The sequence below is a fragment of the Cibotium barometz genome, chromosome 23 (assembly GCF_041138505.1).
Source record: "Cibotium barometz isolate CiBa-2024 chromosome 23, ASM4113850v1, whole genome shotgun sequence".
NCBI lineage: Eukaryota > Viridiplantae > Streptophyta > Polypodiopsida > Cyatheales > Cibotiaceae > Cibotium > Cibotium barometz.
The window spans coordinates 55,434,799-55,446,279 of record NC_141068.1 but is presented as its reverse complement, the minus strand read 5'-3'; the positions used below and the strand labels follow the sequence as shown (position 1 = coordinate 55,446,279).

Below are 11,481 nucleotides of genomic sequence, written 5' to 3'. Positions count from 1 at the left end.
ACAACACAAGGTACAAATTTAATGTTTGCTTGTCGTCGCCGATAATTATTCTATAAAACTTTCTTTCGTGGTTTGTTAGCTTCACATCATCAAATCAAGGGGAAAAAATTTCAAGGATAAACATGTGGATCTCATGATGCTCTTAAGACCTCAATTTAGGACTTAGCATTATGTCAGGAGTGAGTGCGATTTGAGTGGTTTAATTTGAGAGAGAGAGAGAGAGAGAGAGAGAGAGAGAGAGAGAGAGAGGGGAAAAAGTTTGTAACAACATAAATATGCGTAGACATCATGTACACCTAAATGCCAAGGTGGCCATAATTGATTGCTCTCTTAGTGAGTACCTTAATCCTTTCATTTTATGTGATCATGAGATTTTATAATGGTCATGCCTTATATCTTAGGTGCTAGTAGCTACCCATATGATCACGAGATTTATAATGGTCATGCCTCACATCTTAGGTTCTAGCTACCTATAGAGCTATTGACTTCATGAGTGCCTTGATGGTTGACTTGTATGAACCACTTTTGTTGATACCTCAAGCTTGGGTAACCAACACTGTACCGTGTTTTGTTGATACCTCAAGCTTGGGTAACCAATAGTGTACCCTCTTTTGGACTTGGCATGTGTAAAGAAATTACTATCAATAAAACTTGCTACGCCAAGCCTTTCACAACTATGTGAAAGGCTTGGGTAACCAATAGTGTACCCTCTTGTGTACTTGGCATGTGTAAAGAAATTACTATCGATAAAACTTGCTACGCCAAGCCTTTCACAACTATGTGATCTAGAGTAGGCGAGGGAGGGGCTGATCCATTTGGGGTTAACGAAAATAGTCTATGTGCTCATGTAAAAACTTGCTATGCCAAGCCTTTCACAACTACGTAATCCAGAGAAGGTGGGGAGGGCTGATCCATTTGGTATATTGGGTTACTAAAACACTCTATGTGCTTAGGAAATAGTGAGAATCTTTCTTGTCCATTTATAAAGGCTACTCTAGTAGATTGGCCTTGTTGATGTGTAAGGAATGCTATCCTTAACATTTACACACTTTTGCAACCCACTATAAAATGGGAAAAGTCTGGCTTGATAACTAGTCATTACTGGACGAGCAATACCCCCCTCCATCCTAGTTTCATTTGCATGTGAGGATTCAACTTGTAAGTGGCCTTCGAGAGTTTATATATTAGAATGAGGGTATTGAAAAAAAAACTTACATTTATGGATTTCGGTTGGATGAGTAGTCTAATAGTTGCTTGTTCATGATTTTAGCTCATATGTGTTAGTGTTTGGACATCCCCTCCATCCAAGTTTCCCTTGCCTGTCAAAATTCAACTTGTAAGTACCCTTCGAGAGTTTATATATTAAAACGAGGGTATTGAAAAAAACTTACATCTGTGGATTTCGGTTGGATGGGCAGTCTAATATTTGCTTGTTTATCTTTTTAGCTCATATTATACTCATTGTGTTAGTGTGTGGACATCATTGGATATTATAACATTGGAAGGTTTGTGGGCCAAAACAATAATGTTCCCAATACTTGTTTTTAAGCAGCATTAATAACATGCTAGATTTAGTGCTTTTTTAAAGTGTAGTCAGCATGAAATGGTAAGCCTATAGTATGAATGAATATAGACAAAAGTGAAGGGAAAAGAAGGTAAAGACTAGACTTCTATTTTTGGTGGCTTCACTTGACATAATACAAAATGTGCATTGTTTGTTTTACTTAATGCAGTAATGGAAAGAACAACTTTAGGTCATACGTTGTCTATTTTGAGTGGTTTAACTATATTATTGATAGAATGGAAAGGAAAAAAAGAGACATACTCCATAGTTTAGTTTCACTTGGTATAGATTAAGAAGGGAAAAAAAGGTTAAATCTTGCTTGTTCATTCACTTGGCCACATATATAGGCACGGAATACTAGCCTTAGGATGTTTACACATTTGCAGCCCATAGTAAAACATGAATAATATAACATACGGATTGAGCAACTAGCTAGTGTTGAGAGTAATATCCCTCGTCCATCCAAGTTTGTTTCGCTTATCAAAAATTTAATGTGTAAAGGTTCTTTGAGCGTCTTTACCCTTGTAAGAAAATATCAACCAGACCCATGGATTTTAGTTGGAGTTGAGCAATGGTACTTGTGTCCATTTTAGCTCATATCATTATTAGTACCAGCGTCAATTCTTGATTTAAGGGTAATCATAGTTGCCCGAACCTTATCGTAAAGGTCTTTGCCATTCTCCCTTGGCTTGTGAGGGATGATTTGCAATTAATGTGTGGAAAGAACTGGTTGTTTTCACATTGAAGCGAAATCAAAATGGGCTCACAATTTTTAAATAGTATTAACATGCTAAATTTAGGATGCCTTACATAAGAGCAATGCACATGACATGGCAGACCTATAAAAAGCATGTATACAAAAAGTAAAGGGAAAGGTTAGGTAGACTCTAGATTGCTAAATATGGGTGGTTTAAGAGTCTTCATTCAACATAGATGTGCATGATGTAAGTGGTTTAACTATGGGTTAAGTAAGAAGAGAAAGTGTTGTAATTAACTATTTGTAGTGATGTTAATTAATTGGAGATAAGTGAGAAGAAACCTGATGTACAAGATAGGGTGGCTAATGTTGACTTAGATTTGCCTGATCTTTCATAGTTAGTGCCTTTTAATGTTCTGCAAAGACCGAATTAATGTGTAATTTAAGTCTTGGGATGCGCATTAATCGAGATCATTCTTGCCGTTGTAAACAGAAATATATTCGAAAAGGGGGCTCTCTTGAAAGAGTTCGCGGGAGCTCTCATAAAAGAGAAGACGGGACCCGAAGTAAAAAGTTCGCCTCCAGATTAAGATACGGTCGAGATCCCGCGCCCTCTCTCCTAATTTAATCTCTTACCCCTTTTGTCTTACGACGAGCTTCATAAGAGCTTCCTTAGTTTTGCTTGCTGCTGCAGGTCACGGCCACGCTGCAGAAGCCCTGTGTTTCTTCTAGGCTGTCGTGATGCATACCGCCTGCACATCTTGAATCTGGTATTTTTCTGCTCCTGAAGAGCTTTGCCTCTCTCTATCTCTGGGCCCACCTTCTTGCTGCGCAGGAGGAGAATGCTATGGTGCAGACACTCTGCTGTTGTTTCTAGGCTTTCCTGATGCACATCTCTCGCAGAGCTTGAAGGAAGACTCTTTACAAAGATCAACACTCATTGTCTAGGTCTCCTTGCCAGACCCTTCGCCATGGCCGACTTTTTTTTTAGGGTTTCTTCACTGTGACTGTTCTTCCCTGATGCTCCGTATCTTGTGGACAGCTTGAAGGAGTTAAACACATTGGTTACTCCGGGTTTTTAACTACGGTTTCTTTTCTAGGGTTTCCTTGCTGCGACTGTGTTTAAGGGCTTCCTGATGCATATCGTCTGCATATTTTGAAGGCGCAGCTCCTTCCTGCTGCCGCGGCCTGTGTTTTTGCCAAGGGTTTTATGCACGGCAGATCGACAGTGGCAAGCCTTTGTCGGCTGTCTTTTCGCTTCCCTGCTGTTAAGCTCGCATATCGGTCTTAATTGGTACGTGTCTTTTTGATTTTTGCTCATTCTATAGTTATTGCCCGTTGCACCTGTCTAACCGCCACTTCATTCATGGCTTCTCGCATGCCCGCATGTATCAAACTTCTTGATTTTTGCATTTGAATATGCTTAATTTGCATCATGAGCGTGCATGCAATGCGGTTATTAGCGTCAGCACTTGCTCTTGCATTTCCCATTATAGCTAACCATATATAATGTTGGGAAAACACTTTCTCTTGCATTTTGCACTTTAGGTAATGACACATAATGTCGGAAAATCCACCCAATGTGCACACAGTGTAAGGTTCTTTTGGCATTTTACTTATTAGTGCGTTCATTAGTAAGGATGAGAGTGTGTTCATTAGCGAGATTTATAATCTGTTCATCAGCCCCACTGGTGTGCAGAGGTAGACAGGATGAAGGAAGATGTCATAGACTTGATCAGTGATGGTGAGGACAGCTGTGAAGAATCTCCAGACAGGAAGTCTCCCCGGTCTAACAACGACCAGTCTGACGTAAAAAAAGATGCTGTATCCAGGCACGTTCAAGAAAAGGGGGGAAATCAGAGTATAAGAATGAAAGTGGAAGATGTTGCAACCAACCAACACAACACTGCACCCACATTTCTCGGTGCACCTCCTCTGCCCAGAAGTGCTGCAGGTGTACAAGGGAAACAGATAACTCGCCAGTTTTGGAAGGCAGGCGATTATGAAGTACAATCAACTATAGTCAGCGTCCTCCCAAGTACTGACTGCACTGTCTCTACTCTCTGAACATTTTACTTTTCGAACAATGTTTATAATGCTGTAGCCTTGAAGTTGTTTTTGACTGGGTTTACTTGCTTTACATTTGTAATTTTTTAACTTATTCTATGGTAGTGGGATCCTTCTTTTGTCCAAACTCAAGAGTGTCTTTCTTGTTCTGTTCCATGTGTAATATGTAGCTTTGAAATCAGCCATCTTTTTAATACTTGGTATATTTTAACAATCCTCCCATTAAAATGAAACAGCGTGAGATGTGCCTTGGCTATAACCAATCAAGGTGGAAAAGTATGGTAAGGTACGCATTCAGGTACAGGTTGAGATTTTGAGGTACGTTAAATACGTAAGGTCCGTAGAAACATAAAAAATGTACTATATAGTGTACATATATATACAGAAAAATGAACGAAAAAACAATTCGTTTTTGAACATTCAACAACACAATTACCAAAATGAGAGCTCCATTTGTCAACATGTTTCTTTCGCTATCATACTCTGAGCTTTGGCTCTATAATGGCGGTGACTGCAGCGGCTGGCACCACATCATCATCTCTCGTTGCAATGATTGTATCAATGAGAGGATGGCTATGTTCGCACTTTGCATAAGTTGGCTAAAATCGGCGACGGTGGCTGGCCTAGAGTTTTTTTTGGCCCAAAATGTTTTAAAAAACTGCCACGTACTTGCCAATGAGGTGATAGCTCAAGTGGTGAAGGTGTTTGCCTAGGACCAACAGGTGCTTCCTTGGCGGCATCGCCTATAGGTGGATAAATAAGTGGCTATAGGGGGTGATGAAAAATCGATAACTACGGGAGGATCTTGGGCCAAAGGTCAGTTGCGCGGGGCCCGAAAGGGGGAGGGAAGGGGGGAAAAAAACTTGCCACGTACAGATTCATACAATACGGTACAGTACCACACTATACATTAAAACATACCTTATAATAAGGTACGTCGTACTTATGCAACCTTGACCGGTAAAGAAGGTAGTCACCAGTGGTCTTGCTAGAACTGCATTGTTGCACTATCATGCTTCTGAAGAGGTTGAAGGTGAGCGGAGAAAAGGACTTAGAAAGCAAAAACTCTAGAGGTCTTACATGATAGACATGGATAGAGACCCAATGGATAGGAGAGGATTGGGCTTGAGTAGAAACAAGCTAGGATAGTGTTGTGCAAGCGAGAGAGACCCAATGGATAGGAGAGGATTGGGTGAGTGGAAACAAACTAGGACAATGTTGTGCAAGTGAGAGATGCAAGCAACAAAGAGGGGAGGAAAAGAAGAGTTGTATATGTCACATGTGGAAGCTCTGGGAGTCTTCTTTCAGCCCTAAACACCTTTCTTGGAACAACCTGATGCAAAATGAAAGCAAAAGATGGAGAGAAGAGAGAGCTGAGTTTTCAATATATTCATAATGTACAAAAAGGTAGTACAAGTCTTGGCAAGCCCTAGGCTTCTCTTGAAAAGGATTGCCGACTCTTATGTAGCTGCAGTCTCAGTGGCCTCTCACAGGGACTTATCTGCTATGCGAGATTTGTATCACTTGGATGTTGATTTTTGCTATATATGGACTGATTTGATGGCTGGTCATTCACATGCCTCTTATGTTATCAACGAGGGTTATCTTATGAAGGATAATTGTCTATGTGTTGTGAAGGATTTGCATCCAAAGGTTATGGAGGAATGTCACGCTCCACCTTATGCTGGTCATAGAGGTATCATGCCTACTATACGCATGATTGAGAGAGATTTCTTTTGGCCAAGCATGCGTAAAGACATTGAGGCTTATGTACGTGCATGTATTACTTGCCAAAAGGTGAAATTTGACAGGCAAAAATCTCCAGGTTTGCTTTAGCCATTGCCTATTCCCTCGCAACCTTGGGAAAGTATTACTATGGATTTTATTATGGACTTGTCTCGATTCCAGCATGGGAATGATGCTATTTGGACCATTGTGGACAGGTTTAGCAAGCAAGCTCATTTCTTGTCCGTCAAGAAAACCATTAAAGCTGATCATATAGTAAAGCTTTTTCTTGCTAATATCTTCAAGCATCATGGTATGCCTAAATCCATTGTTGGAGATAGAGATCCCAGGACTACGAGCCTTTTTTGGAGGGCTTTATTTGATAACATGGGTACTAAACTTGAGTTTTCATCAGCTTATCATCCCCAAACGGATGGCCAAAGTGAAGATGCAAATTCAGCCGTGTTGGATTTGTTGAAGTATTATGTGGCAGATCAAAAGACTGCATGGGAGAAGTATCTTCCACTTGTTGAGTTTGCCTACAACAATACAATCCATGCCTCCACGGGAAAGGCTTCGTTTGAGATTATTTATGGCAGAGTGGTATTGCCATCCATTCCTCGTGCAAAGGATGAGATTTTTGCAGCTGATGAATATGGTCGTGACTTGGAAGTCGGCCATTGCAAGGTTACAAGATAAGCATAAAATGGTTGCTGACAAGCATAGAAGGGACATGCAAGTCAAAGAAGGTGATTGAATTTTGTTGAAATTTGAGAAGGCCAGGCTTCGGAAGAGGCCAGGACAAGAAGGATCATATCCTAAGCTTTCTCCTTGCTATTGTGGACCCTTCAAGGTGATTCAAAAGATCAATGAAGTGTCATACAGGCTTGCTTTACCTAGTCATTGGAAGATTCACAAGGCATTTCATGTGAGTCTATTTCGGAAATATGTGGGGCAAGATCCTGACGAGCCTCATAGAAGATCCGCCAGAGATTGATGAGCTTGAGGAGATCCTCGAGCCAGAACAGATTGTTTTTCACAAGGAGCGAAAGCTATTTGTAGGAAAGCTTTCCAGGAGATACCTTGTGAAGTTTAAAAATTATTTGCCTATTGATGCAAAGTGGGTAAATGAGGATTATTTTGTTGATTATCCCCACTTGTTGCAGGCATATCTTGAGGCTTTTCAGTTGAGGACAACTCTTTAGAAGCCCGGGGGGATGTCACCAATTGGCCGACCATTTGGTCCATCTCCAGTTTTGTGTCTCATTCGCTTGAGGCCAAGCCGGTGTCTCATGTGAAGAGGCCAGTATTTTTGCTTGACATGGACGGGAGCCAGACTGGTGCCACCCGTGTGTTAGCAGGATGGTGTCGTATGGACGGGAGTCAGACCGGTGCCACTCGTGTGTGACTTGGACTGTGTTCAATTCATGGGATTGTCATGCCATGGAAGGGCCAGTACTTGTGCCGTGTCTTATCTATGGGACTGTCACTCCATAGGGAGGCTCGTGCCTGGAACTGTGTTTTACCTATGGGACTGTCACTCCATAGGAAGACCAGGATTTATGTTTTATGTCGTGCCATTTTTTGTGCTCGACAGATTGTACTTGTTCCATGAACGGGAGATATGTCCATGATACTATTTGCACATGCACTCATGTTTTGCATGTTTGAAACTGTTTTCGCATGACTTGTATTTTTGTGTTTGCTTGCTTGACGTGTCACTTACTGAGCGGGGACGCCTGCCAGTGAGTTGTGAAGTTTGCTCTGTCTTCTGACGAGTTTTGTTACGTGTGAACAGGTGGTAAGTGTATTGCACTTGTTGGTTTAATAGTTTATTTGTAACCTTTCATTTTATAAGGTTCTAAGTTCACATTTCATTTAAAAGTGGGCACCCTTTAGGGGCACCCACATATGGGCCAAGGTGGGGAGCCACACTTAACCCTTTGTGTGTGTGTGGGTGGGTGCATGGCCACCAACCCACACTACACCATGAAGCTGGCTGTCCCCATGCAAATGTGGGGAGCCGGCCAGCTGTAATTGTTTAACTCCCCTCCAACATCTACAAAATAGAGGCGACCACATGAATCCGAACTAGCTCGCTGAAGCTCCCGCCTCCACCCTGCTTTGCGCACCCGCCTGCTCGCTCCCCCTCCCTCTGTCGCCTGTTCGCCCCCCACCTCTCCGCCTGTTCGCCCTTCCATCCCCCGTCTGCCTTCGCCCCCTTCTTCTCGCCGTTGCGCTCCCTCCTGCCTCGCTGCTGCGCCTCCCCCCTCCTCGCCATTTTGTCTCCCCGCTTCTAGCCGCCTCTTCGTCTATTCGCCCCCCCCTCCCCCCTCTTTGCCTGTTCGCCCCCCCTCCCCTTTGTCGCCTGTTCGCCCCCCACCTCTCCGCCTGTTCGCCCCCGCCTCCCTTCAGCAGCGCCCCGCCTCCCCTCCCTCACGTTTTTGCCGCCCCCCCCTTAGGGTTTCTCCTTCGTTTTCGCCCCCGGGTTTTGTTTTTCTTCATTTTCATTCGGTCTTCCGCCTCTTTGTGTGCAGCCCGCTTCTTGCAGGTTTTCCGCTTTCGCCTCGCCTTCGCCTGAGCTTCAGACTCTGATGGAGACTCCTCCCGCCTCGCCTCAGAGGGACTCATCCGCAGCCCCCTCGCCCGCCCCCGAGGACATCCCCATCAAGCTTTCTCTTTCGCCGGAAGGGGAAGCGAGCCTCACCGCAGAGGTGGAACGCCTCCAGGCTCATTCCACCATCTGCCGTATAGTCGGCACTCGCCCCAGCAGAGGGGAGGTCAGGGATCTTCTTCAGGCTCGCCTTCTTGCAGATGTGGGCAAGATCCTGGATGTACAGCTCCTGGGCCGGGGCCATTATCAGATCGAGTTCGAGGCCGCCCAGAGCGCTGCCAAGGTCCTTGCCATGAGTCCTCTGGACATCAGGGGTGCTTGGGCTTTCTTCAGACCTTGGCAGCATGGATTTGACCCAGCAGCGGCGGAGCAGGGAGAGCGCCTCTTCCATATTACAGTTTGTTTCCCTGGTCTCCGCCGGGAGTATCTTCCGCTCCTCTCCAGGCTCGGAGCATTGGTGGGCTCGGTACTAGAGACGGGCCCCTCAGCAGCTTCAGTGGTGGCCAAAGCAGCTGGGCTACCTTCGGTCAGAGTGTTGGTGTCTGACATCTCCTCCCTTCCTAAGGTCATTCAGCTACCTAGGATAGGGGGGGGTGGATAGATCAGAGAGTGGAGTTCTCGGGGCTCCCGAACCAGTGCTTCATTTGCAGGCAGGTCGGTCATCTGGCCAAGGCCTGCCCTCGCAGGAGACCTCGACCCTCACCACAACAGCAGGCTACTGATGGCCCGCCCACAGATTCGGCTCGGCAGGCTGCCTCAGGGACGCCTGCTCAGGCCACAGAGACCTCGGAGTGGCAGCCTGGACAGGGGCGCCGCCGAGGGAGACAGCCACAGCAGCACGCCCAGAGACCGCTGCAGCAGCAGCCACAGTCTCAGCCTCACTGGGTTCCCGTGAGGAACAGCTTTGCTCCCCTTCAGGAGGAGACCCCTGCAGTGACCGAGGACCAGGAGATGCCAGCTCCCCCTCCTTCACCCCTCCCACCCCCGTCCCTTCCCACCGCCTCGCTTCCACCTTCGCCTCCTCCCGCCCCCGCTCCGGTTTCGGCAGCGGCTCCCTCTCCACCTCCTTCGCCTCCCCCTCCGCCCGCCTCACCTTCCCGGGAGACCCTGGCAGTTCCCTGGCGCTCACCTGCAGTCCGGAGAGCGCTGAGCACTGACCTCGCTCGAGCATCACAGAGGAGACCTATGCCGATTAGGGCCTCACGGATTTCATCTATCCGGAGTCGGCTGAGTCGCCTTGGCATTAGACAGCGCTCGGAGGCCTTTGATTATACCTTTACACGGCTTTTTGGAGCAGAGGGCCCCCATGAGCCAGCACCCATTCGAGTCCATGTAGTGATACCTCCGGCCCGCGGGGAGGAGGCACTAGACTCAGCGGTGGCCTTCTCGTTCCCTCTATGTGGACCTTGTGATCGGGAGTGGACTCTAGAGCTCGCTCTCAGCACTTTGAAGACTTAGGCAGTTGAGTTTTCTCACCACATGAGCGATTTGGAGGTGACAGATGTGATAGGCCGACTTTGGGAGTTGGCTCATTTTTTCTTGGATCCCGGGAGTGTGGATACCTCAGGGATTCGGCATTTGGTCGTGCGCATAGTGGCAGACTTGGCACGCGACCCTGGATATGTGAGTATACACGAGGTTTCTCTGTCAGAGCAGGAGGCAGTCGCCATGGGCCACAGCCACTGGCGCCTGATCCGGGATTCTTGCATTACACCGGGTGGGCAGATTCGCAGCCGTTCGGATGGAGACTACTCTCCATCCAAGCCGCTTGCGAAGGCCCGCCGCACGGCTGAGACCGCATCCACCTCAGCAGGGCATCCATGAGGATCATCTCATGGAATGTACAAGGCCTTGGCGGAGCACATTTTATACGCTATCGAGGTTGCTTGAGGCAGGAGCTTCAGAGATGCCTGGTTGGTGGCAGCAGTGACATTTTGATGATGCAGGAGCACCACTTGGGTGAGAGCAGGATCCGGAGATATGGTTCGGTGATGCCTGGTAGATGGGACACTTTTTGGTCTGCAGGGTTTGGTCCTTTGGGTGGACAGGGAGGAGTATGCATGGTTATTGCAGATGTATGGCGGCAGGCCATTGTGGATCGAGGGATCATTGTGCCTGGTAGAGCACAGTATGTCATTCTGAGGATGCATGATGAGGTATTGGGTGTGCTCAACATCTATGCGCCTAATCATGCTAGTGCCAGAGCAGAGTTCTGGACTCAGGTTACAGATGCATTGCCAGAGGCCGCACATTGGTGTGTTGGGGGAGACTTCAACATGCTTGAGGACCCGGCAGATAGGGTGGGAGGCAGTCATGTTACAGTGCACGGCACGGAGCTTGCAGCTTGGGACCGGTTTTGCATGTCACTGAGCATCACTGATGCATGGCAGCATGGGGCTTTCTCCCAGTCTCAGGACAGTCTTAGTTTCTCTCGGTCGGATCGCCGGCAGGGAGGGACTAATCTATCACGGATTGATCGCTTTTATGAGGGCGATTGGTTAGGGGAGCGAGGGGGCTCCGTCGGCATTCTCGCTGGCACCTCATTTTCAGATCATGCGCCAGTTATATTGACATTGGAGGAGGGGACATGGGAGCCCAGCTTGCAGTTGAGGATCCCAAAGAGGGTACTTGCAGATCCCAGTCTCGCTGAGGATATTGAGAGGATCTGGCATGATAGTCAGTGCTCTGACCAGGATGCAGCGGGCTAGTGTGCCCAGGGACTCATTGATCTTAGCTCTTTTTTGCACGCTGCAGCTTTGACATGACTGGGAGAGATTCGCGAGCGGGAGCAACGGCTGAGACGCAGCCTTGCTT

At 46.7% G+C, this 11,481-nt stretch overlaps 1 protein-coding gene across 13 annotated transcripts in view; it reads left to right on the top strand.

Annotated features, from left to right (window-relative positions):
* The first annotated feature begins 2,739 nt into the window (after positions 1-2,739).
* The window catches only part of LOC147626114 (protein MICRORCHIDIA 2-like), a 109,667-nt gene continuing 100,925 nt past the window's right edge, over positions 2,740-11,481 (top strand). For 2 of the 13 annotated variants that reach the window (XM_086817688.1, XM_086817679.1), the window contains exons 1-3: positions 2,891-3,209; positions 3,362-3,555; positions 3,961-4,299. In XM_086817688.1, coding sequence (XP_086673814.1) covers positions 3,972-4,299 — 328 coding nt within the window. In that variant the 5' untranslated portion in view covers positions 2,891-3,209; positions 3,362-3,555; positions 3,961-3,971. The other 11 variants (XM_086817689.1, XM_086817680.1, XM_086817683.1 and 8 more) reach the window with 10 other exon arrangements.